General features: G+C 50.6%; 4 protein-coding genes across 4 annotated transcripts; 3 read left to right on the plus strand and 1 right to left on the minus strand.

Moving 5' to 3' along the window:
* Positions 1 to 3,459: 3,459 nt before the first annotated feature.
* On the plus strand, positions 3,460 to 4,674 carry G6M90_00g002140 (uncharacterized protein; the record flags this gene model as incomplete). Its single annotated transcript, XM_014687381.1, has 3 exons — positions 3,460 to 3,777; positions 3,843 to 4,143; positions 4,205 to 4,674. 3 exons carry the CDS (start codon positions 3,460 to 3,462, stop codon positions 4,672 to 4,674), a joined length of 1,089 nt encoding a protein of 362 aa, XP_014542867.1.
* A 968-nt stretch (positions 4,675 to 5,642) lies between these two features.
* Positions 5,643 to 8,442, plus strand: G6M90_00g002150 (uncharacterized protein; the record flags this gene model as incomplete). The annotated part of the gene is made up of 5 exons (XM_014687380.1): positions 5,643 to 5,909; positions 5,993 to 6,279; positions 6,349 to 6,775; positions 6,840 to 7,090; positions 7,149 to 8,442. The coding sequence occupies 5 exons, from the start codon at positions 5,643 to 5,645 to the stop codon at positions 8,440 to 8,442; spliced, it is 2,526 nt and encodes an 841-aa protein (XP_014542866.1).
* A 2,026-nt stretch (positions 8,443 to 10,468) lies between these two features.
* G6M90_00g002160 (uncharacterized protein) lies at positions 10,469 to 10,891 on the minus strand (the record flags this gene model as incomplete). Its single annotated transcript, XM_014687379.1, has 3 exons — positions 10,469 to 10,507; positions 10,566 to 10,627; positions 10,684 to 10,891. The coding sequence occupies 3 exons, from the start codon at positions 10,889 to 10,891 to the stop codon at positions 10,469 to 10,471; spliced, it is 309 nt and encodes a 102-aa protein (XP_014542865.1).
* Positions 10,892 to 19,603: 8,712 nt separating this feature from the next.
* On the plus strand, positions 19,604 to 21,934 carry SPATA20 (Spermatogenesis-associated protein 20; the record flags this gene model as incomplete). Its single annotated transcript, XM_014687378.1, has 3 exons — positions 19,604 to 19,859; positions 19,920 to 21,539; positions 21,594 to 21,934. 3 exons carry the CDS (start codon positions 19,604 to 19,606, stop codon positions 21,932 to 21,934), a joined length of 2,217 nt encoding a protein of 738 aa, XP_014542864.1.
* Between the last annotated feature and the right edge of the window lie 128 nt (positions 21,935 to 22,062).

Here is a 22,062-nt window from a genome sequence, read left to right on the forward strand (position 1 = left end):
GGCAAAAGGGTCTTCATGCCAGTATAGGTGTTTTCGAAAGACAGTGTCGGAAAGACCAAAATGGTTTGATCAAATGAAAGGCACTGAATGATGATTGTCACCGAAGATAGACCCTATGGTGGTTGGAAAGGAGTCGGTTGGAGTTGGGATCCAACAGTCGCCGCCACGACTGCTTGAACTTGGCTCACAGTAGCCTCCAGTGTTGCGATAATAACAGCTCAACCGAGTGAGCTGTAAGCGAGCAAAGTGGTGAGAGTGAAGAATGAGAAAAAAATGACGAGGCGCTTTAATTGTAACTTGCAGATATTGCTAACTTTATGTAGGTTAGATTAATGGGGATGAAATGATGGCTTTCCTTGGAGTCTATACTAGATATCGTCGAAGGGAAAGAGGAAGCTTCGGCTGGCAAAAGGATGTCGTTCCACAAGCGGCGCGGTCTGGTGTTTATGAAAAGAAAATTTCCCCTGTCGACACCAAGCCCGTGCTAGCCTTGTACTACCACACTCTATGGCCTGATGGGCCCAGCTAAAACTCAAAGCTAGGGTGCTGCCGAACATTAAAGTGACTCAGGAAATGCTGCCCAGGCGTGCCGGGCATAGCCACCACATTTTTTTGGCTCGTTTGCCCCAGTCTAGACACGCACACGGCCATTATCAGGCCCATTCGAAAATAAGATGAAAAATTCTTTGCCCTCGCTCAGTTCAATAGAGTAGCGGGGCAAAAATCCGCACATACATACATATGTAATTCTTTCGCGTGGCGTTGGGCTTGGGGTACGGAGACTTGGCGGCGTCCAGGTCGATGGGTCGTACGGAGTACAGAAGAATCAGTTCCTCGTTGAATCGCCGGCGGCTTGCATGAGCATCCGAAGTCACCAGTCTTGGCATATTGTTTCTCACTCCGGAGTCAAACCCGATGGCCTGTGGTGACGGCGGATGACTTGCCCAAGTGCAATCCTCAGTGGTGTATATACACACATGAAGGCATGTAATCGTCTTTCCCGTACACGGGGCCGGACGATTTGCCATGTTGGTATCATCTCGACAGCGTTTGCACTTCGTGTGCTTGTCCCTGAGATTCTCTGCGCGCCACCTCTTCTGCTCGAAAAGGGTCTGGTCCCTTGGCTTCCAAGACGCTAGGAATTTGAGCACGGTGGCAGTGCTGGGGGAAGCGCAAACGTATGTACTCCGTACACGGGTCGACGTCGTGCGAGGTAGGCTCAGGTAGCCGATGCAACCAACCCAACTGGTTCGGCGCCATTGCCGGAGTGGGGGACGGGATGGAGGTGATGATGGCCATGAGGGCGATGAGGGCGATGATTGCCTGGCATTGGCTACAAGTGGTACGTATCTGGCCTCGACCTCCATGGCCCTTCGGTGTGCCGCCAGCCAGCCCGATTCTCCAAAGGTTCCTTATTGCCGCAGTGGAGGGGGAGTGGATGCACTTGGTGAACCGAATCTCTGGTCCAGACAGTGGAATCCCCTGCATTACGACTACCCTTGCGACCACCTATTGTAATTATCCGTGTCTCTCCGACGCCGTACAAGTTCGGCAGGATCACGATTGCCTCAGCTCTGGCTATCATGGCGGTTGGTCCAGGATTTTCCTAGGCCTACGGCGGTAGTTGGTCAGTTCACTATCGACAGTGACGAACCAACAGGATGTGGACGAAAATTACACGTCCGTTGGAATGGCTTACCTCCAAATTCTGACCAACAATGTGCTACATGCGGCTGGCACCGGTGAGCATGGACAGATGGTTACACCATCGCCTTACGCTTAATTTCTTCTTTATATCCGGAGAGGCTGTTACACACGTCCTCTCTGTTGGCTTTGACTGTGTCAGGGCCCTCCCTGTCTAGGCACTCAACGAGGCTGTGTGGTCGAACGAACGGTTGCGGTCACTAGCTCGGTCACTTTCCGTCTTGGTTGGATTGTCTGATATGAGGTTTTTTTTTTCGAGCATCAAAAAAATATTTCTAAACGTATCCGACGGGATCGATCGAGGCTCCAGATCTGTCCTCAGCCCACAATGGTGATGAACTTGCACGGCTCACAATCTGAGAATCGCAACATGGTCAAAGTAGCCAGATAGCGGACATGGTATGAACTCGATGGTTTGCAAGTTTCAACTGGCAGCTTCACGATTGATCGACCCCTGCTGACCGAAACTCCTCCCTGCTTTGTTCACAATAGTGAGCGGCGTACAGCGGTGCAGAATAGTGACACGAATTTTGGATACTGAGCAAACTTGCTAGGTAGCTCTCAGCTTCGGGGCAACTTGGATGCCGGGATTCAATATAACGAGTGCTTGCATCGCACGAAGCGTATGTCGTGTTTGAAAGCATGGCTCCTCAATAGCAGATTGTGCACCGCTTGTGCACGAGCTTACAGGCAGGTAACGCCTGAGGCAACAGCTGCTATACGCGCTCCTTCCTCAGTTGGCATCTGGCATCTGGCATCTGGCACCTGACCAGACATCGGGAAATGCTTTGTGTCCGTTGACGAGCATTAGCAATACTGCCGATATCTTTCCTGGCGGCCCAAAATGTCAAGCTGGCACCTTCTCTGTTGCTTCTGAAGCATTGTGAAGGGCGGCACTACAATCTCCACGTGCAAAGGTTACCAATTTGCTACATATCTCCCTGATTCGACTCGCCCAAATTTATCAACAACTTCTACAACCCGTGTTGCAATGATTTTCCCCGCACTATTCTGCATTTCTTTCAAGTTGCGCTGCCTTCAAATGTTTGTTACCTTGGCTCATTCTACAGAGAGCAGTAAAAGCGTGAATTGCTCGGCGGGCTTACTATTTTTGCTAGGTGCGCTCACGCCCTACTAGGTACCGGGCTATTAGGCTTTATATTATAATATATTATATAATAAATAAATATATTATAATATAAATAAATATATTATAATATAAATAAATATATTATAATATAAATAAATATATTATAATATAAATAAATATATTATAATATAAATAAATATATTATAATATAAATAAATATATTATAATATAAATAAATATATTATAATATAAATAAATATATTATATAATAAGTAAATATAAAAAGTTTATATATAATAAATACTTACTAGGTAGGTAGCTAGTAGGGGAATAAGCACACTTAGCAAAAAGAGTGAGCGCGCCGAGCAATTCATGTAAAAGCTGCTAGTCCAAGAAGGTAAGGTGCGACGCGTTGGAGTGCAAATGCTAGCAAATCAAAAGTCATGAACAGGGCAACTGCAGGCCCACTTACATGTATCGACGTGACGTCAGCACATGCTAGCTCAGTCGGTCCACTTGACGTTTCGAAACCAGCTGGCTGCCTGCGAGGATCATTGTCATCCTCCCTCAACACCAAACACACGTAACTCATCCTTCGCTTTTCGCAACCCTTGCGGGTACGTATGCTCTACTTATTAGTGTCTCTAGTCTTCCTGAGCTTCATCATGGCGCACATTGTACCAAATCTTTTGCTCACCCGGTTCCGTCAAATGCCCTTTCCACCTCAAAACCGCGAAACACCAGAACCTCGACCGTCCGACAAGACCGATGCAGACGATGGAACCTACCATCCAACCCCCATTGACATTGTTGTCGTGCGTATCATGCTCATCCGCTCTGTGAAACTGCCACCTGACTTGGTCGATGCCATTTTCGACTATGCTGAATACTGGGCTCATTCTACCAACGCAATCGACTACCGGGCAGAACATCAAGAACTTCTGCGGATTAGTGGTGCTTGTAAGAACGAAGATCAATTTCTGGTTAGCCACTCCGTTGCGTTATATCATGGCTACATTGCAGAACTAATTGATCCCATCTTGCTCAGCTTCGTTCGTACCCAGTAGGGTTGACAGGTATCGACGGCCAGGACACCCTGTCCGAAGAGCTGGCCTATGATACTCAAGAGGCGACGCCCCTTCCCAGGGGGACGGATTGCGATGCCAAATATTTTGCAAAATTAGCAAAATACCCAACCCCTCGACTGCTCAACCCAGCGCGCAAAGTTGTCTTTAAGATTAAAAGTCATGATCAAGGGTGGGCTAGTGGAAACGAAGAGAAGGGAACGTACAAGGGGTCATGGACTTGGTTTGAAGCTGGATTAGAAAAGTTTGACGCGGCACAAACAAGTAAGGCCCCCAATCTGTTGACTTGATAACTGCCGAACCGTTGCCAACATTTACCTGCTAGGCGATGCGCAGAGTACGCGAGATGCACCACAAGAAACGCGCGAATCAGACAGTTCCGCTCTCCCTGTGCGCGCACTCCGGGCGGTTTATCCAAAAATTGAGCAATTGCCAAAGAGTGACGACGACGAAAACAAGGAGAAGGAGGATGAGAATGAAAGTGAAGCCGAAGCGAAATATAAATATGTACATCATCTTGAGGCCCAGCCTGAATGGGAAATCCACCGGAACTTGAGGGCAGTAGGTGCTTTGCAAGAACACGTCGTCACCTGGTCATATTTGGATGATATCAAGGCGGAATCAGATGCCGGCAAGGTGCTCGACGATCAGGGACGTGGCCGGGCAACTGGTGACGGATCATTTGTTCGAAGCTTAGTCTTGGGCGATGTCATTACCGTCTGGGGCAAGGCGAGATTTCCAGGATGGGTGAACTGTGGGGATAGCGTGAAAGTGGAAGTTTACTGGGCTGTTTGAGATGTGGCCATGGATTTGAGCGGGTTTGATACGCCAAGTAGCCTTTAATACGTATCGTTCACGAAACATTCAAGGACAGGCCCCATTTTATTCAAATTGAACTGCTCATACTGGTCACATGCAAGCAGTCATGGTTAGACAGCTTCCACGTTCAGCCTCGTCTAGGTCGTCGACTCATCAAGCCTGAAAAGAGAAGTCAAGTCTCAAGAATGGCAGATACTTGAGACCGCGGCTTTGGAGGCTAATTTTCTCGGGGAAGACTAGACCGCGGACTCTTGTGCAGGTGCCGAGACCTTGGCCGATATATCGCCCGCACCTGTTCAATGTTCCGGCCGGGTCCGGGAAAAGCCCCACTGCGCCGATTCCGAGCCCGAGGAGGGGAGCCCGCCGGTTACTCTACGACCTCCGTGCCATTGTGCCGTTGTGCCGTTTCGTTCCAACCACAGAATAGACTGCTGATTGCCAAGCGCAAGGCGAAGAGTAGAGTACCTCGCTTCAAGCTCCTTGAAGAAGAAATGCGGGGATCATCCAATTATTGCTTGAGACAGGCGCCGAGGACACGAACGAGGATATAGGACACTGTCTCTAGCATTTTGATACGAAGTCAAAGGTCAGAAAAAATCTACGTCTGGTCGTAGCCTGAATACTTGAGGCCCAATAGTATGAGGGGTTACAGCATCGATTTATCACCACGATCGCATGCGACCAGAGTTCCCAGTGGACAATTCGAAAGACGGGGGAGAGCTCACCATCCACCAAGAGCAGGAGCAACTCCACGGCTGTTCGCTCGGAAGATACAGACAAGAGGCTCGGCTTTTTTAACGAGTCGCTGGACCAGCTCATCAACCACTTCATCACCCTGCATGGTCCCTGTTCCAGGCCAGCCGCGGCTGTGCAGTGGCTGGGATGCATGCTCGCCTTGCCCCCAACGGACACACGCCTGCATCACCTGAAGTGCTGACACTCAGATGCGCTTAAAACCGTGCCTCGTTCCTCTCCCTCTTCCAGCGCACGTTCAGACGTTCGACAATGCCAACGCTATCTACGGACTGTACCGCCGCGGCTCCCTCTCCCTCTCCATGGAAGTGGCTCTGACATTCGGCAGCCTCGGCGACATCATCCAGCTCTGCCAACTCGCCATCCAGCTCGGCCGCGCAGTCGGCGTGGGATGCGGGGCCGCCGGCGGCGGAAGTACCAGGGAATACCAGCATCTCCGGCATGACCTCGACGTCCTGGTGCGGGTGTTGATGCAGGCAAGTTGGCCCCCTTTGTCCGGGGAGAGCTAGCTCCCTTTTTGCTCACCGTGTATGCGCCGTAGGTCGTGGCCACGTACCAGCAGCACGAGCTCTCGCCGTGTCTCCAAGTCCTGGACGATGTGTCCAAGTCGGTCGTCGACGAGTGTGCGAGCCTCATCCAAGACACGCTTCAGCACCTGCGCTCGCGCTACGGGGGCAGTCTCGGCGCAGAAGGATCCGGGAACAAGATCAGGGATATAGTCAAGCGTATTGAGTGGAGCGTGAGAGAGACGCAGAGGCTTGAAAAGCTTCGGGAGAAGTTGCGCGAGGGGGTGCAGAGGCTGTCGCTGCTGACGGGCCTGGCTGCAGAGTGAGCATACCTTCCCCGTACCGTTCTATTTTGTTTTGACTAGAGTGTTGACACTGGCTGCCGTGAAAGGAAATCCGCTCGAGTCGACAACGCGACCGTGTTGGCGCGGATCGATGAGGTTCAGCGGCTGGCGTCGCAGGCGCGAAGCGGCCAGGGGGAAATACTCGCGTTTCTAAAGAAGCATCGCGCCGCGAATGAGGACCAGGGACACAAGCAGATACAAAAACTTGGCGAGGTCTCTCGCCAGCTCGACGTGCAGGAGAAGGGGGGCCGCGCTATTCTAGCGGTGGCTAGGGATGCGTTCCGTGGCATTATCGAGGTCAAGAAGCTTCTGGCACAGGTGTCCCAGAATGTCATTGACTTGCAGGTCGTAGCCTCCAATTCCATATGCATCCGCCCGCTTGATCCCACCAGGGGGGTGCCTGTCATTCTGGAGGACGCCTTGGGACGATCGCTTGAGATCCCAGCTCAGTGGATAGATACTCTGGAGTGGGAGGTGAGCCAAGTGAACCAGATGGATGGAGTGTTTTTTCTTAACCTGCTAACTGATCATGACCTAGGTGCTGAATGGCCTGCTTGCCGGCTACTTCAAAGGCCACAAGGGCCAGGACATGGTTCAAAGGCAGGACTACGCTCTGGAAGAGAGCACGACTGGTCGAGATCTCAACACGTCCTTGCCGCTACGCCGCAGCTTGAGAAGAGGCATGAAGATCAATATGAGCATGATTTTTTACGGCACAGAAGTCGTGGTGGGGGCTTGTCCTCGTTGTCACACGGTGACAGACGCACCGGAAGATGTAAATGTTCAATGGTACGTGCATGTTTACCATCGCCGGGGCACTTTGAGAGCATACACTCATGGGTACTAGCCAAACCGACGACTGCGGTATGTGGTTCCGTATGCAGAAGCAGGTTGTCAAGGCGTGTGGTCTGGCCTCTACCACTGAGGACGGCGACGGCGCTTCTTCCGAGACGCTTGCTGCAGGAGAAGCGACGGCCGTGACGAGCATACCCGTCGAACCGGGAGACTTCCAGAGGGTACGGCTCCTGCGTCAATACGAAGTGCCACCACGGCCCAATGCCCAAGTCGTTGATGCCGAGCTGGCTCCGCCGCCGGCTCCAAGTACTCCGAGCAATGAGCTCGCAGATTCTTCGGATACGGAGCCGATGAGATCAGAGCTTTCTGAATCGGAAGCCTCAGTCCCGGCAGGAGGGTCGAAGCATCGATCAAAGCGAGCTGATACGGGCTCCCTCCCCTCCAACACTTTTGCTCGCGCTGGTGCGGGCCACAAGGACAAACGCTGCGGGTGCACCACAGACATGTTCACCTACGTATACCCCGATGGCCACTCAGAGACCATAGCCAGGCCATCTCTTTGTCCCCAATCCCGCCACGGCTTGCCCTGCCGCAGGAACGTCGTCTTTCAGCACCCGCCGCTTTATATCCCTTTTGGCGTATGCCCGCCGGGAATGGCTCCGCCTCCGCCGCCTCTCCCGGCTCATTATTCTGCGCCGCCTACGTCCGACCGGCGTTTCTACCCGGTCACGCCTGGTCCGGTTCCTTGCTCAGTCCCGTCTGTACAGAACATGCCTTCTGCAGGCTTCGACGCCGATGTGTCTGACCTCTCCTTGCCGCGGAGTAGTAGCCTGCCCCGAAAGTCTCGCTCTCGCGGGTCTGCCGTATACGTTAATGGTGTATGTGTTGATGGTCAAAAACGCCATGCCACTGCCGCAGCGAGGCAGACCCGGCTTCGTGAGCGACCTGTAGCTACTGGCAGCGCGCCTCTGCCAGGCCACGGAGACGCAGGCAGTCGTAACCGGGAAGTTTACAGAGCCCAGGAGCCTCGGAGGGAGAAGAACAGCCGGCGGAAGAGACTCGCGGAGGTGACGCACACGCGGACGACGGACATGGGTGAGGGGAGCGCAACTCTCCGGGACCAGGGACATGGCGCGAACCGAGAGATGGCGGCAGGATCGGTAGTGGTTCCGCCTCAGGCGAACTGGTATAGGCATAGGCCTCTCGGGGGGCAAGGCAGGGAGGAGGAGGCACAGCGGAGGCGACTGATGGAGCGCATGATGCCTAGGAGGCGGGCGACGGTAGAACCGGCAAGTCAACGTCGGAGAAAGGTGGCCGATAATGATGGCGTGTACAGGTGGGAGTGATAGTTTGTATTTTTGCTTTGAGGTAGGGGAGTCGAGGTGCTTTATGGTGTGCGGGGGCAAGATAGTTTGTTGTGATATCAGGTGCCTGATGGGAAATTTGGCAGGGTAGGATATTTATCATGATTGATGGGCTTTTTTATACAATGACCTTGTATTACTTGAAGATGGTATGAGTATGTGATAACAGAAGTATGCATGGTGGGATGGCCGCCAAACTATACGGGTGATGCCCGTGATGCCCGTTTGGAAACTACATTGAGGGATACTGGTAACGATGCTGTAGTGGGATTTCTGTTGAACATCTGTGCTGAACCTGGTGCGTGATGTCTCGACTAGCCACTTGAGATTCTGGTCTTGGTCTTTGACGCCCTTTGCCACTGCGCTTCAGCTTTCAAGACAGCCGTCATGCACCTGGCATATTTGGCCTTGATGTCGTAGCATTGGTAAGTAGATTGAGGAAAGAAGACGCAAGGGCATTACTTGCACAACGGTATACTTGGCTGAGGAGGTGGACCACGCAAGCGCCTTGCTGCCGAGACACGCCGCAGTGTAATTATTTGCATCTGGCTAGATTGTTTACACCATTTGTATTTGAGACTAGGTGTCGCGGGTTCGTCATTATCCGATGAGTGTATATCCTCCGTGGCAGTGTGGTCACGGAACGGGCGGCATCCCAGACGGAGAGCATATTTTTACCGTACATGTAGGATAATTACATGTAGTATGCTACGATGAGTATGGATCTGACAATGGCTCCGACAATTGACGGATGCGCTGGAGGAACTGGTCCACTTGCAGCAGGGCGAGGAAGCCATGGATAGGCCCAGTACTGGCATACCATCGCAACATTGAAGTTACATGTACTATGAGTGCAGAGCATGTAGCAGAGTTGGGAAGGGAGGAGAGGGAGCAGGGCCGCCTGGAAGAGATTTGGAATAACGCGGGTACCTCTTGAGTACGGTAAAGTGCAATTGATCTCTTGTATCTAGTCCAGTGCCCTTGTTCACTTACTATTTCCACCTTTTTTGGTTCAGAAAGCTGCTGGTTGGAGTACTTGGGACGGCTAGCAGTACGTATATCATGACTCATAACAGATACGCGGGCATGCGTACACCTTTATCTCTTGGTTCTCGCTGCGCAAGAGACTTGGCCTGCACCTTGGCTTACTCAAAGCAATAAAAAACCGAGACTGTCGAGGCCCTAGCCTTGTCCGGCGATTGCTATTTTATAATGGCTGTAGGGAGTACCTGCCCTTGATTTGCCACTTGACGGGTGGATGTTGAAGTGACATCGCTTGCATGGAATCGTGTTGAGAATTGGAGCAGCATGTAGCTGTTCGTGCCTCTGTCCCCACTAATTTCCTAATGTAGTTATTACATTACACCTCGACTCTGGCGTATTATATCAAGACTCAATGCACAATCGTGCCGGCTACAGATGCGTGTTTAGATTGGATAGATGTCCAGTCATTGTGACTGAACTCGTCGAAACGGGAAAACAAGTACAGCACCATGGAAAAGCCTACGAATGTTTGCCAGACGACGTCACGAACGGGCAGGTGATTTGATATGAGACATGTGGCTGATAATGGCTCTGCCAAGAGAATCACTGGATTTTGACTCTTACAAGGATTCGCCGTCTTGGATAGATGAGAAAACAGCGCTGCCCCAACTGGCAGGCATTCAACAGGACGTGAGGAAACTTGGCGAGCAAATGCTTTGCTGCCAACTGCTGGTTAATCCAAGTCGGTTTTTTTAATACTGCAAAAGAGAGTCGAGGTCACGAAAGCATGGCAAATAAAGATTGGGAAAACTAGAGATGTATTGACTTGTGAACACTAGTAGCTTCCCGGATTTTCTATCAAACTATTGCAGCGCACCGTCGTGAAGGTTTTATGCGAACCAAACCACCTGACTAGCTTCTCCAACAATTCCACTGCCGAAAAGGGCCAATATTAAGATGGCTACATCTCCCCGTTGCCCATCCGATGCGTATGGCGCCTTTTCTGTACAACCATGGGTTGCATTTAAAGGTTGACGTTGGTGCAGGGGAGGTTGATGAGACCCTGGAAAGGAGGTTAGCAGCTGTGGATAATGTATAGCTGTCTTTCGAAGTCGACTTACGTTGGAGTTTCCAGTGCAGCAGGCAACCTGGTTGGTGCACTGGTTCTGGATGGGGAGCAGAGCTGTTTCGTAATGTTAGTCGACGGCCACGCTGTTGCGTGCTCGTGGTCCGACTCACCAAGAATGTTGATAGGTTGGCAGTTGCCACCCAGAAGGCCGTCGAGGACACCGCCGCTGTCGCCGCGGTTGCAGCAAGAGAGCTTCTGGTGGTTACCGCACTGGGCGTTGGCATCACCGTAAGAAGGGTGAGGCTTCTTGTGCTCATGGGGAGCAGCCAGGGCGGTGGCAACGGTGGCAGCAGCAACGAGGATCTTGAAGAGAGACATTTTGAAAATGTTGTTTAAGTGAAAGTTGTGAGTGAAAGTAAGCTTGGTAGAACCAAAAAGGTAATTAAGGAATTAGATGGGGAGATGATTGAAAGCTGAGAGAATGTTGCTGTTGTGAGTGAGAGTGAGATGATGGATTGGACGGCGGGAAGCAAGCACTTTATAGATTTCGTCCGACGACGTTTTTTGCCCCCGATCCAAGGGCTTTCGGCCCATCGCCTGCGTGCCTCGCGGCCACAAATGCAGCAAGGCATCTCGCCACGGCCCATCCATCTCATCGCATGCCCCTTGGCCGCCCCTTGCGAGCCCTAACGAGACGGACCAAGGGCAGACACGCAGGCAAAGCATCGGACCGAAACGTCGGTGGCTCTGTCAGACATTCCCATCGTGATTTGTCTGCATTCCTCTGGAGCAAGGGCGGGATGGAAGCTCCGCGAACAGTCGTAGTCGCGCCAGGAGTCGTCTTGGTCGACCCCACGGCCAGAGTAGGGCAACGCTCTACGTGTGAAACTTTGTTTTGACATCAAACCATTGCCGGTATGTGTCGGGCAGAGCAGGCCAAGTCAAACGCCGCGCCGGCTGCCCTTTGGGAATCCAAGGTGGAATGTCACTGGTTCATCTGATGCCTTCACGTGGGGCATCGAGAGAGATCGGCAGAGGAGGCTGTCTCACTCGGCTCGACTCCCTCGTTCCTGACGGACTGGGAGACGCTCGGTACTAGCTAGGCCGGCCTAACTAGGAGCATGTACAAGGGGGGAAAAAATAATATGTCACTACGACAAACAAAAAATTACAACCGCAGGGCGGACAAAAGGGGTCTACCTCGACCCTCCATGGTGATTAATCGTTTGTGGCGCGAATAGACTTTGGCGCCGACATTAGGACAGGTGCTAGCTACCTAGTTAGTAGCATCATTGCATTTGCCTCCGTTGACCTGAATGCGTTTGCTGTCCAACCGGCCGGAATGGGAAATCGTGTAGCTAAACCACCACGACCCCGGCTACGAATCCGTGACGTCTGCCTGACCGCGCCAATAAGACACCACTGATGACCTCGTGCCGCCGCAGTGGCAATGCCGTCTGTACCGTGAGAATAAGAGCTTGTGAATACGAGCAGACGCACTACGGCAAGCTCTGCGAATTCGACCGCCAGAGTGCAACCCTACTGTTTAGACTTGCTGCCGATCATGCTACAACGTCCACCAGCGACGTTGGCGGAAATACAAATTTCCAACCCGCAATTCCAGTGTTTTGTTTCCCATGCTAATTCGCGAAAAGGGCATTCAGAGAAAATTCCCCTGCATACACCAAGCAGCAACTATATTAGCGCTGGGGCGTTGTTTGATAGAGCATGTCCAGCGCCCTGAGACTCGAATCTTATCCGCATTCCCGTTGCTGTTTTCAACGCCTAGTGTCAGTCCGCTCGTCATTGAAGGGATGCATCTTGGAAGCTAGTCACAGCAAGGAGTGGCGAGAACTGCTCTCTGCCGCCAAGGCCAGGGGCAAGACGTGAGCCTCCATGTAACTTGCATCCACTGCAGCGATACTCAACACGGAGGAATGCATTGCCTCTTCTCAGCATGCTCACATAGACAATACCGAGCCAATACTAGTCTTGCAGAGCCGGAAGGCGCCGACCCTGCCGAGTCTGAGACAATCGTCCCTGGAATCTGCTAGTGCGCCAATTAAATAATGATTAGCGGGAATGCTAGGAAATCTAGTTTTGCCAAGATCCATTGATGATGAGAATACATTGTTTACTCACTTTTTAATGTGATCCAAGGGTCTCACTCGTGCTTTGCGTTTATCAGAAAAAGTAGGAGGAATTGATGCCGCATACAATCGCCTCACAAACCGCCGGTTACGGAAAAATCGTATACTTGTAAGCTAACAATCATTCTTTCTTATCTAAACTATGAGAGAATACAGAGCTCATTACCTGCCTGACTGCATTTGTCTTTTGCGTAAATTTACTATCCGCTGAAATATACAAAACCGCGGAGAACAAACAAACTGAAAATAATATTATATTTCGCTACCCTATACCTGAATTGCAAATCCACCTATGGCAGATCGTAGTCCTATCTGGCGGCACCAATTAAAACCCGTTCAATAGTCTCATTCATAATCAAACAACATTGTTTGACTGTCTCAGTCCAACTATTACACCAAGACAGCCCGCCGCGGCCGCCGCGTGCCGTGCAGAGGAGCAGGTGGTTCGCGTAGAATTGTTATGTCTGCAGCACGTAAGTAATCGTCTCATGACCCTGCTTCACGAGAATCATGTCTGATCGTCCCTGTGTCGATGAGTCTGGAGGCGCTGAAGAATTTGACGTGGCTAAACAGTAATATTGTCATCTGAAGCCTATTTTTTAATATCCAATCTAATAATAAACTTGATTAATATTAAAGAAAAAAATCAGAATTCCTTGCTTGAATACAAGTGTTCACTTATCAGACGGCGAGGTCTGCAAGTTCCCTTGTCCCCGGTTTGCTGCTTGCAGCGGTTTTTGCAGTGGCAAAAGTTATGAAGCTAATGTTTCTTTTCTCTACTCCGGAATGTGGGTCTAACCATGGCTGTTTGTTTTCGCATTTCCAATCAGACTCGAACCCTTGCAGCTGAAGATAGGGGTATAAAGAACAATTCTCGCCTCTCTACGCCTCCTTCCTAAAAGCCCCCCTCCTTTGATACGATAATGTTGCTACTGCTTATTTTGCACTGCTACTCCTCAGTATTCATTGGCCAGATTATCGACGGCATCTCAATTCTCGACTCTCACTTGATCCTTGTTCCTTTGGGCTCTTCGCAAATGTGACAACCGTCATCAGGTTTGATCGCTGAACCATGGAGCAAAAAGATCAAGTGATGGCGGCCGTTTTCTGAATTCCAGATATCCAACTTATAAGTATGCTCTTTTGCTTCTCTATGCCTGACGTCGAACTGCTTACATCACGGCGCAAAGTGGCTTGGGACCATCTGTCAAATGGCGAATCAGTAATATGCCTTGAGTGCCTGGCATAGTGTCACGGATGAAAGCTATGAATTGCATTGGACAGTGGACAAGACCTTATATTGAAGCTATCTCGCTGGATGACCTCTGGTATAAAAGCCCTGAATCATCCAGCTAGATAACTTCAATCCAAGGACTCGTCCGCTAGTCAATGCAATCCATACCTTTTATCCGTGACACATAGGTGTGCTGTTTTAAAGGCACACATTTTCTCGAGACTATTCCCACCTTACTAGGTTCTCAAGGATACAGTCCGTAGCAAATTATGTTTGATCACAGACAAACACGCTGTAGTATACTACAGTAAAGAACACGATAGCCAGGTACGTGACTTGGTGGTTATCTATTCCCCCCCCCCGGATTTTGACCAAGCAATCATCAGATGCAAGTCAAATGTACCATGAAATCTTTTAACCCTTTGATACTATAGATACAAGAAGGATACGATGACTTTCCTATCGATACTCACCGCGACTGTCACTACGACTATTGTACCTGGCCCTTGGGCCATGGATCGATAAGACGAAACGAAAGGATACTATAAACGACCGAATCGCCGATTTTTCTGATTATATGCGTGCCTTGATAACTCTGAACATAACGTCCTGTATAGACCCAACAAGACACCTCTTTATCACGCCGTCAATCGATTCTGTGGCCCATATGGCAAGTAATTTGACATACAATTCCCTTCCTATTACGAGACTGCAGTGAAGCATGCAAGATGAACATAGTCGGATGGCTCCGCAGGCGTAGCAAATGCACCGCTCGCCGTTCTTGGTCCCAACTCCCCCTGTACAGTTGCGTCGGTCTATATTAATATAGCAGACTAGACGTAAGATTTCGCAGAAGAGCCGGCTCAAAAAGCTTAACTCTACTTGCTATAAGTTCCAGCTTGGGGAGAACTGAAGTTCAATCTTCGCTATATATTAAACGGTTACAAATGAAAACCAAGGACCTTGAATATTAAAACTATTATTAACTAAAACATGATGCGCTAAGCATTTAGCCCCTGTTATAACATACGTTTAAAGGCTTTGATAATACCGAGGTATCGGCATTCCCACAGGAAAGAGGAGCGGAGAAGAGCAAAATCCAATGTGCGGGCCCAGATTAGACTAAAAGTAGAAATCCCTCGAAACGAGGACGACTTGCCAAATAGTATAAACGGGAAACATGTGGCTCAGGAATGGATACCTGTTACCAGCTTCCGGAAGTATCCTGAAACCCGAAGACCAGCTATAAGACACGATAGGGCGAAACGGGCGGGAAACCAACTCTACTCCTCGTCTTTGGAATGTGCAACGACGACTCGCTTGAGTTTTTTGGATCACTTGTCATATTATCCCACGTCCGAAGGAAATTCAGACAGTGCCTTTCTAACCCTAACCTTCTCAAGTAAGATAAACCTAGCAGATAGTGTTTATCTTCTAGCTGCTTTACTTTGCTATTACTCACAGCTTCCAATATATAACAAAGTATATATTTATAATATATAATATAGTACCTGTCCTTGGCCTGGTACAGCCCAATACTGTTTTAGATTTTACGCTTGCACGATACTTGTATTATGCGTGTAATTTTATTTGACTACAGAACGAAACAACTAAAAATTAATATACAATATTATTCCTTTTTAACTAGCTCCTGAATATCTTACGCGCGTATTATAATAACTTACCATCTTTACTAGTGTGTTGAATATATCCGAAAGCTTTGTATTAAGAACTATATAAGCTGGAGGGCGTTCTAGAACAACTTTCTTCTTCCAAGGCTCTATCATAGTCGTACTCAAAGCTATTCGACAAGACCTGCTCGGACATTGCAAATATCAGTCGGCGTTGGTATTACAAGTTGTGTCAGATCGTAAGTCTAGTTTAGCCAGGTTACAAGGCAAAGGCTCTCCGGACACGGAATCAGGTCCTTTGTAAGCTAACGTACATTATTCGGGGCAGTTGTCGCTGAAGCTCTTTACGATGCCCAGGAACCGCCGGATTAGCGATGCGACGCATCTTGTTGGGTCTCCAACGCCGGCCCATCATCCGTCCGAGGGATCAAAGAGCATACAATTAGGAAGCGAAGCACCCGGCGGAATGACAGGTCGATATGCTTCAGCCAGCACATGTGTTGCCCACAAGTCCATGTCTACTCCTCGTGCTGGGTCTGCCTTCAATGAGAAAACAAACGCGGGGACAGGAGTCTGTATTCTTTAGGCCTATCCATCGTTTATACACCCGAGCAGAAACGAACGGCCGACATCATATTCATCTACGGACTTGAAGGCTCTAGTAGGATAGCATGGTGCAAGAGCCGGAGTTTGGACACGTTTTGGCTGCGCGAGTGGTTGCCAATAGATGAAGACCAGCATCACGCCCGGATCTTCACCTTTGGACACAATGCTCAGGCTCGGTCTTCCAGTCAAACCTTGGCGCTGGGCATCGGCGACTTTTTCAAAAGCTTGCTTTATGACATGATTTTTGCCAGAGGCCTTGAAGGGGGAGATCTGCACTTGGTTGAGGCTGGTTCGAACCACTTGCTGTCTCATATGCATTGTCTCAGCGCTCGCGAATTCTGGAACAGGTTCCTATAATTTCTGTGGCTCAGTCCATTGAAGGGCTTGCATTTAAAAAGGCACTTGCCCCTTTCCCTATCCCAGAATGCTTTTGCGCGGCTGGCTTTTGGCTAATCGCTGGCTCTCTTTGAGGCGTATTTAGACGCGCAGCTAGATTCGCGATATGCGCCTGTCATAAACTCTACCAAGGCCGTCGTTTCTCTCTCCGCACCTCATCTTGGCTCGGATTTGGTTCCGTATCTAAACCGAGTCCTCGCTGCTAGTTTTGGATCCACGTCAAAACAATTCGTTGAAGAGCTGGCCAAGCCGTCATCCTTTCTCCATACGGTAAACGAGCAGTTCCGACGCGTTGCCAATGGGGTTCAGATTTCCCCTTTTTTTTTTCGAAACTTTGGCATAATCCCTTGGGGTGTGTATGTTGATGTATCGCTTCCCTTCTTCGCCATGGAACTTGAATTAATTTGGTAACATGCCTAGTTGATTCTGGACTCTGAATCGGCAAGGCTCGGGTATCCTGGTGAGATTTCACGGTCGCTTCATGCAGACCACTACCAGGTGTGCAAATTTGAGACTCCTCAAGATCTCAACTATTGTGTCATTGTGGCGCCTTGAAACCTCTCGTTTCATCAATTACAACATCCATCGATCACGACTTTAATCTATTTTGGGGTCGTCGGGCCCAGGGAGCATGCCAGTGGCTTCTCGATCAGGCTCATATTCACAAGTGGCTTTCAACTTCATCACATTCAGAGGTTCTTCCCCTTCACGAACGACCTGGGCGTGGAAAGTTTGTCATCGCGTCGTTCTTAGCACAACATCTCGAGGAGTCGAATGCTGGCAGTCATTCTTCTTCCGGGCTGGCGATGAATTTGAGCGGACAATGGCTGCGATAATCAGAGTCATCGCTTTGTAAATTACACAACAGCCCTCTTCCTTCCGTGAGGCCTTGGCGAATGGCGGCTACAAACCAAAAGACGCCGAATGGAGATCTATATGGAAAATATTGTTTGTGAAACTACTTTTTGAGATGGAATGCTGTCCACCTCTCTACTGGATAATAGATGAGCGTTGGCAAGGCCAACTCTGCCAATCACCTCTTCGAGCTTCTTGGCTATCAAGATCTTGGTAACAAGTAGGTTGGACCAGAATTTGGCATCTGCTTTTCAACGGGCCTGTTCCAGGATATCTTATTGCATGTTGAGTTTCGGCAGTGACCCGACCGACATGAGCCTCTACGTCGAAGAGGAACTCAAATAAAATAATTGGAAAGAGAATATCACTGAGAAAGTTGGTGAATAGGTTCTTGAACAAGCCAACCGCAACTTTCTTCGACTCCACTGGTTCTGGAGCGGCCAAAGGATTCTAACACAGAAACCGACATTGAAGAACGACTAAATAAACTTCCTCGGGGTACGGACTGATTGTATCAGCATATGGAAGAGAATAATTGCCGCACCCAACGGCCCTCTGATGAGAATCTCGCTCGGTGGTACACGGAAAAAGGCCCAACAGATCGTGAAGCCCAACAAAAGGGCTTCACCGATACGGGACTTGTTGGTTACACAGCCTGAACACGTGCCCGCCCGGGCAAGAGCCTCCTTCCTCTTAGTAACTCAGGACCTTTGACATCCTACGAGATTATTATTGAATTGGGCCCTTTTGCTCCAAGACCTCATAACGAGCCCTTGTCACACTCGGCAGCTGCTCATCTGCGTCATACGTACGCATCGAACAGATGCCCTAGCACCCGGTTTCGGGCGGATCCTCGACATTACTCAAACCACGAGTAGGCTATGTGGTTACTTTATAGCTATTCAAGATGACAACAAGATTGGTTCGATTCACCAGACGGCACGCGAGCACCTCACAGCGACTTCGTCTCTGCCACTTTCTTGGGCGCCGCCGCTGGCTTGAATGAAAATGGAGACGAGCACCTATATCTCTTGACGCAGTTTTTCACACAGTCATCAGTTCTTATCTTGACTTACGTGTAAGCTTCATTTGATCAGCTCAGAGTTTTCATTGAGGCGTCTCAGGCTTGATACACCTTCGAGGAAGCGGAAGGCCGAAGCTGTCCGCTGATCTGACTCTGCCGCTTGAAGATTAAATGATCTTCAAGTCCTGAAAAGTCAATATTGAGACTTGCTGAAGTTGCTTGAAAAGTTCGGGAACTGTCTAACTCAAGATCCGACCATCATTTATACCAGCATAGCGTCGTTTTAGCAGGGCAAGCAATAATGCTTTGTCCTGCTATAGGATACTATATACATTATTCATTATATCTCTGGCTCACGCACAATGAACTCACTGATCTTGGGGGATAAACTGCGTCTAGAATTTTGCAATTGACTGTGTGTGTGGTTGGGGCGCTGGCCTAGCAAGCACCAGCCCATGAGAACAATCCTCATGATCATCATGACCTTTGATCTCATCGTGTTTCTTCATAACCTGCTTAATAGAGCCCCCATGATAGTTGATGCAAAAGACAATGCAGACCGGAAAGAAATTGTAGAATGACAATAATACCTACGCGCAAGTGCGCGCCCGGGCCCCAGAGCATTGGTGTAAATCGCCTACCTTGTCGCAGACCGACTTGCCGCGACAACTGACTACTCAATCTTTTTGCGTTCTGCTTATCATTTGCCCATTCTACATGCCAGTGTCGATGGGCTTGAACCGAACACACCCGGACGCTTTCCAGGCCTCTCTGTCTCCGGCTGCTTACTGCGAAATGTATGGCGGTCTGGAGACTGGGGCTTAGGGTTAGGGTTAGTCTCACTAAACCCCTAGTGGGGCCTTCATGATAAGATAAGAGATAGTTTGACCCGGGGAAATCATCCCCCCCACTTCATCCCCCGTTTGCGACCGCCGAGCGACATTTCAACAAGGCGTCATATATATCTCTCGCGACACCATTTCTCCATTTCTTGGCGGAGCGGCAGTCTTGAGTCTAAATACTCCATTGTTTGCCGACCGAATACCATCCCCGCCAAGCCCGGCATAATCCTAACGGCATAAGGCGCCCAGCGGCGACTGGTACGACCAGTGTCTTGTCGCATTCGGCTAGCCCCAACTTCCACATTGACGGAATACCGTTTTGCACGGCCGTCTGCTGCCACTTCATCTAAACATGGCTGTATCGGAACTTACTGCTTCAGCGGTAGCTAGGGGTGCAATGGCAGTTGATTCGTCAGACGTTGTTCAGGGAGCAGCATCTACTCGACCGACTGCATTGCAGAATAGGGCGGCCTTCAGCAAGAGTCCCTTTGTTAGAGCCGCAGAAAACAGCCTGGTTAAATGGCAGATTTTGGACGCCGATTCAGTCGACCGAGCGAAGCGGGAGAACAAGCTTCTCTTTCTTCATATTGGATACAAGGCTTGTCACTGTATGTTCTCGAGTCGCGGAAACCATCCTGGACCTGAATGAGCAAGCTGACAGTTGACAGTCTGTCGTCTCATGACTCAAGAGTCATTTTCAAACCCAGAATGCGCTGCCATATTAAACGAATCTTTTGTTCCCGTCATCATTGACCGAGAAGAGCGACCCGATGTCGACACCATTTATATGAATTATGTACAGGCCGTGAGCAATGTAGGAGGCTGGCCGCTGAACGTCTTTGTTACCCCCAATTTGGAACCCGTCTTTGGCGGAACATACTGGCCAGGACCTGGCACGTCGCGACAAGTTACGACCGAAAGCGAGGACGAGTCGCCCGACTGTCTAACGATTTTCAGAAAGGTGCGCGACATTTGGCATGACCAGGAGACACGATGTCGCAAGGAGGCTTCAGAAGTTCTGGCGCAGCTTAGAGAGTTTGCCGCCGAGGGCACCTTGGGCACTCGAGGACTTACTGGTACACATCCCATCGCCACACCGAGCTGGAATATCCCTAGCAACCCGACTACCACAATTCGCGCCAGGGACAAGGATGCCCAGGTTTCCAGCGAGCTGGATCTGGACCAGCTGGAGGAGGCATACACGCATATTGCCGGAACGTTTGACCCCGTGTACGGCGGTTTTGGCCTGGCGCCAAAATTCTTAACGCCTCCAAAGCTGGCCTTCTTATTACATCTAAACACATTCCCCAGCGCTGTGCAGGATGTGGTCGGCGAAGCAGAATGCAAGCACGCGACAGAAATGGCCGTCGACACCCTTCGAAAGATCCGCGATGGCGCCCTGCACGACCATATCGGCGCAACTGGATTTGCCCGCTGTTCAGTCACGCCCGACTGGAGCATCCCCAACTTTGAGAAGCTAGTCGTCGACAATGCTTTACTGTTGGCCTTGTACGTCGATGCCTGGAGAATAGCTGGCGGCAAGGCGGACAGCGAATTTTACGACATTGTGCTCGAACTCGCCGACTACCTGAGCTCGCCCCCAATCGCCTTGCCCAGCGGCGGCCTGGCCACCAGCGAAGCCGCCGACTCTTTCATGCGACGCGGCGACAGGGAAATGAGAGAAGGGGCCTATTACCTATGGACCAGACGCGAGTTCGACTCTGTCGTAGACGCCTCCGGCCACGACAAGCAGATCAGCCAAGTCGCCGCCGCCCACTGGGACGTCCAAGAAGGCGGCAACGTAGACGAGGACCACGACCCCAACGACGACTTCATCAACCACAACATCCTGCGCGTCGTTAAGACGCAAGACGAGCTCAGCCGGCAGTTCAACATTTCTCCCGACACAGTACGCCAGCACATCCAGGCCGCCCGGAAGGAACTCAAAGCAAGACGGGAAAGGGAGCGAGTCCGGCCCGAGCTCGACGATAAGGTCATCACCGCGTGGAACGGCCTCGCCATCTCCGCCCTCGCACAAGCCTCCTCCGCCCTGAAGCCCGTAGACTCCGCCCGCAGCGACAAGTACCTCCACGCCGCGGAATCAGCCGCCGCCTTCATCAAGGCCTCTCTCTGGGACGAATCGTCAAAGCTCCTCTACAGGATATACCGCGAGGGCAGGGAGACCAAAGGCTTTGCCGACGACTACACCTACCTCATCCACGGACTGCTGGACCTTTTCGCCGCGACAAGCGACGAGAGCCACCTCGCGTTTGCCGACGCTCTCCAAAGTAAGCCACTTCACCCCCCCTCCGTGCCAAACACACAAAACTAACGTGGCCTAGAAACCCAAAACTCGCTCTTCCACGACTCAGACTCTGGCGCCTTCTTCTCAACGACAGCCTCCTCGCCACAGGCTATACTCCGCCTAAAAGACGGCATGGACACCTCGCTGCCGTCGGTCAACGCCGTCGCTGCGTCGAATCTGTTCCGTCTCGGCGCGCTGCTAGACGACGAGCGGTACTCAGCGTTGGCGAGGGGGACGGTCAATGCCTTCGAGGCAGAGATGCTGCAGCACCCGTGGCTGTTTCCAGGCCTGTTGGGCGGCGTTGTGACTGCGAGACTGGGGCCGCGGGAATCCGTTAGCGACGTCAAGTACAAGGTTGGACGGGAGAAGGCTGTTTAGCGTAGCGAGATATCCTCTGGCTGTTCAATGTTGGCACGGCGGCTGCGAACGCGCCACGCTCGTTCACGTCAGCTTGTTACAGGCCGGTCAACCAACGTATTAATCTAGGCGCAAAACGCATAATGCCG

Source organism: Metarhizium brunneum, chromosome 1 (genome assembly GCF_013426205.1).
Source record: "Metarhizium brunneum chromosome 1, complete sequence".
In the NCBI taxonomy this organism is placed as follows: domain Eukaryota; kingdom Fungi; phylum Ascomycota; class Sordariomycetes; order Hypocreales; family Clavicipitaceae; genus Metarhizium; species Metarhizium brunneum.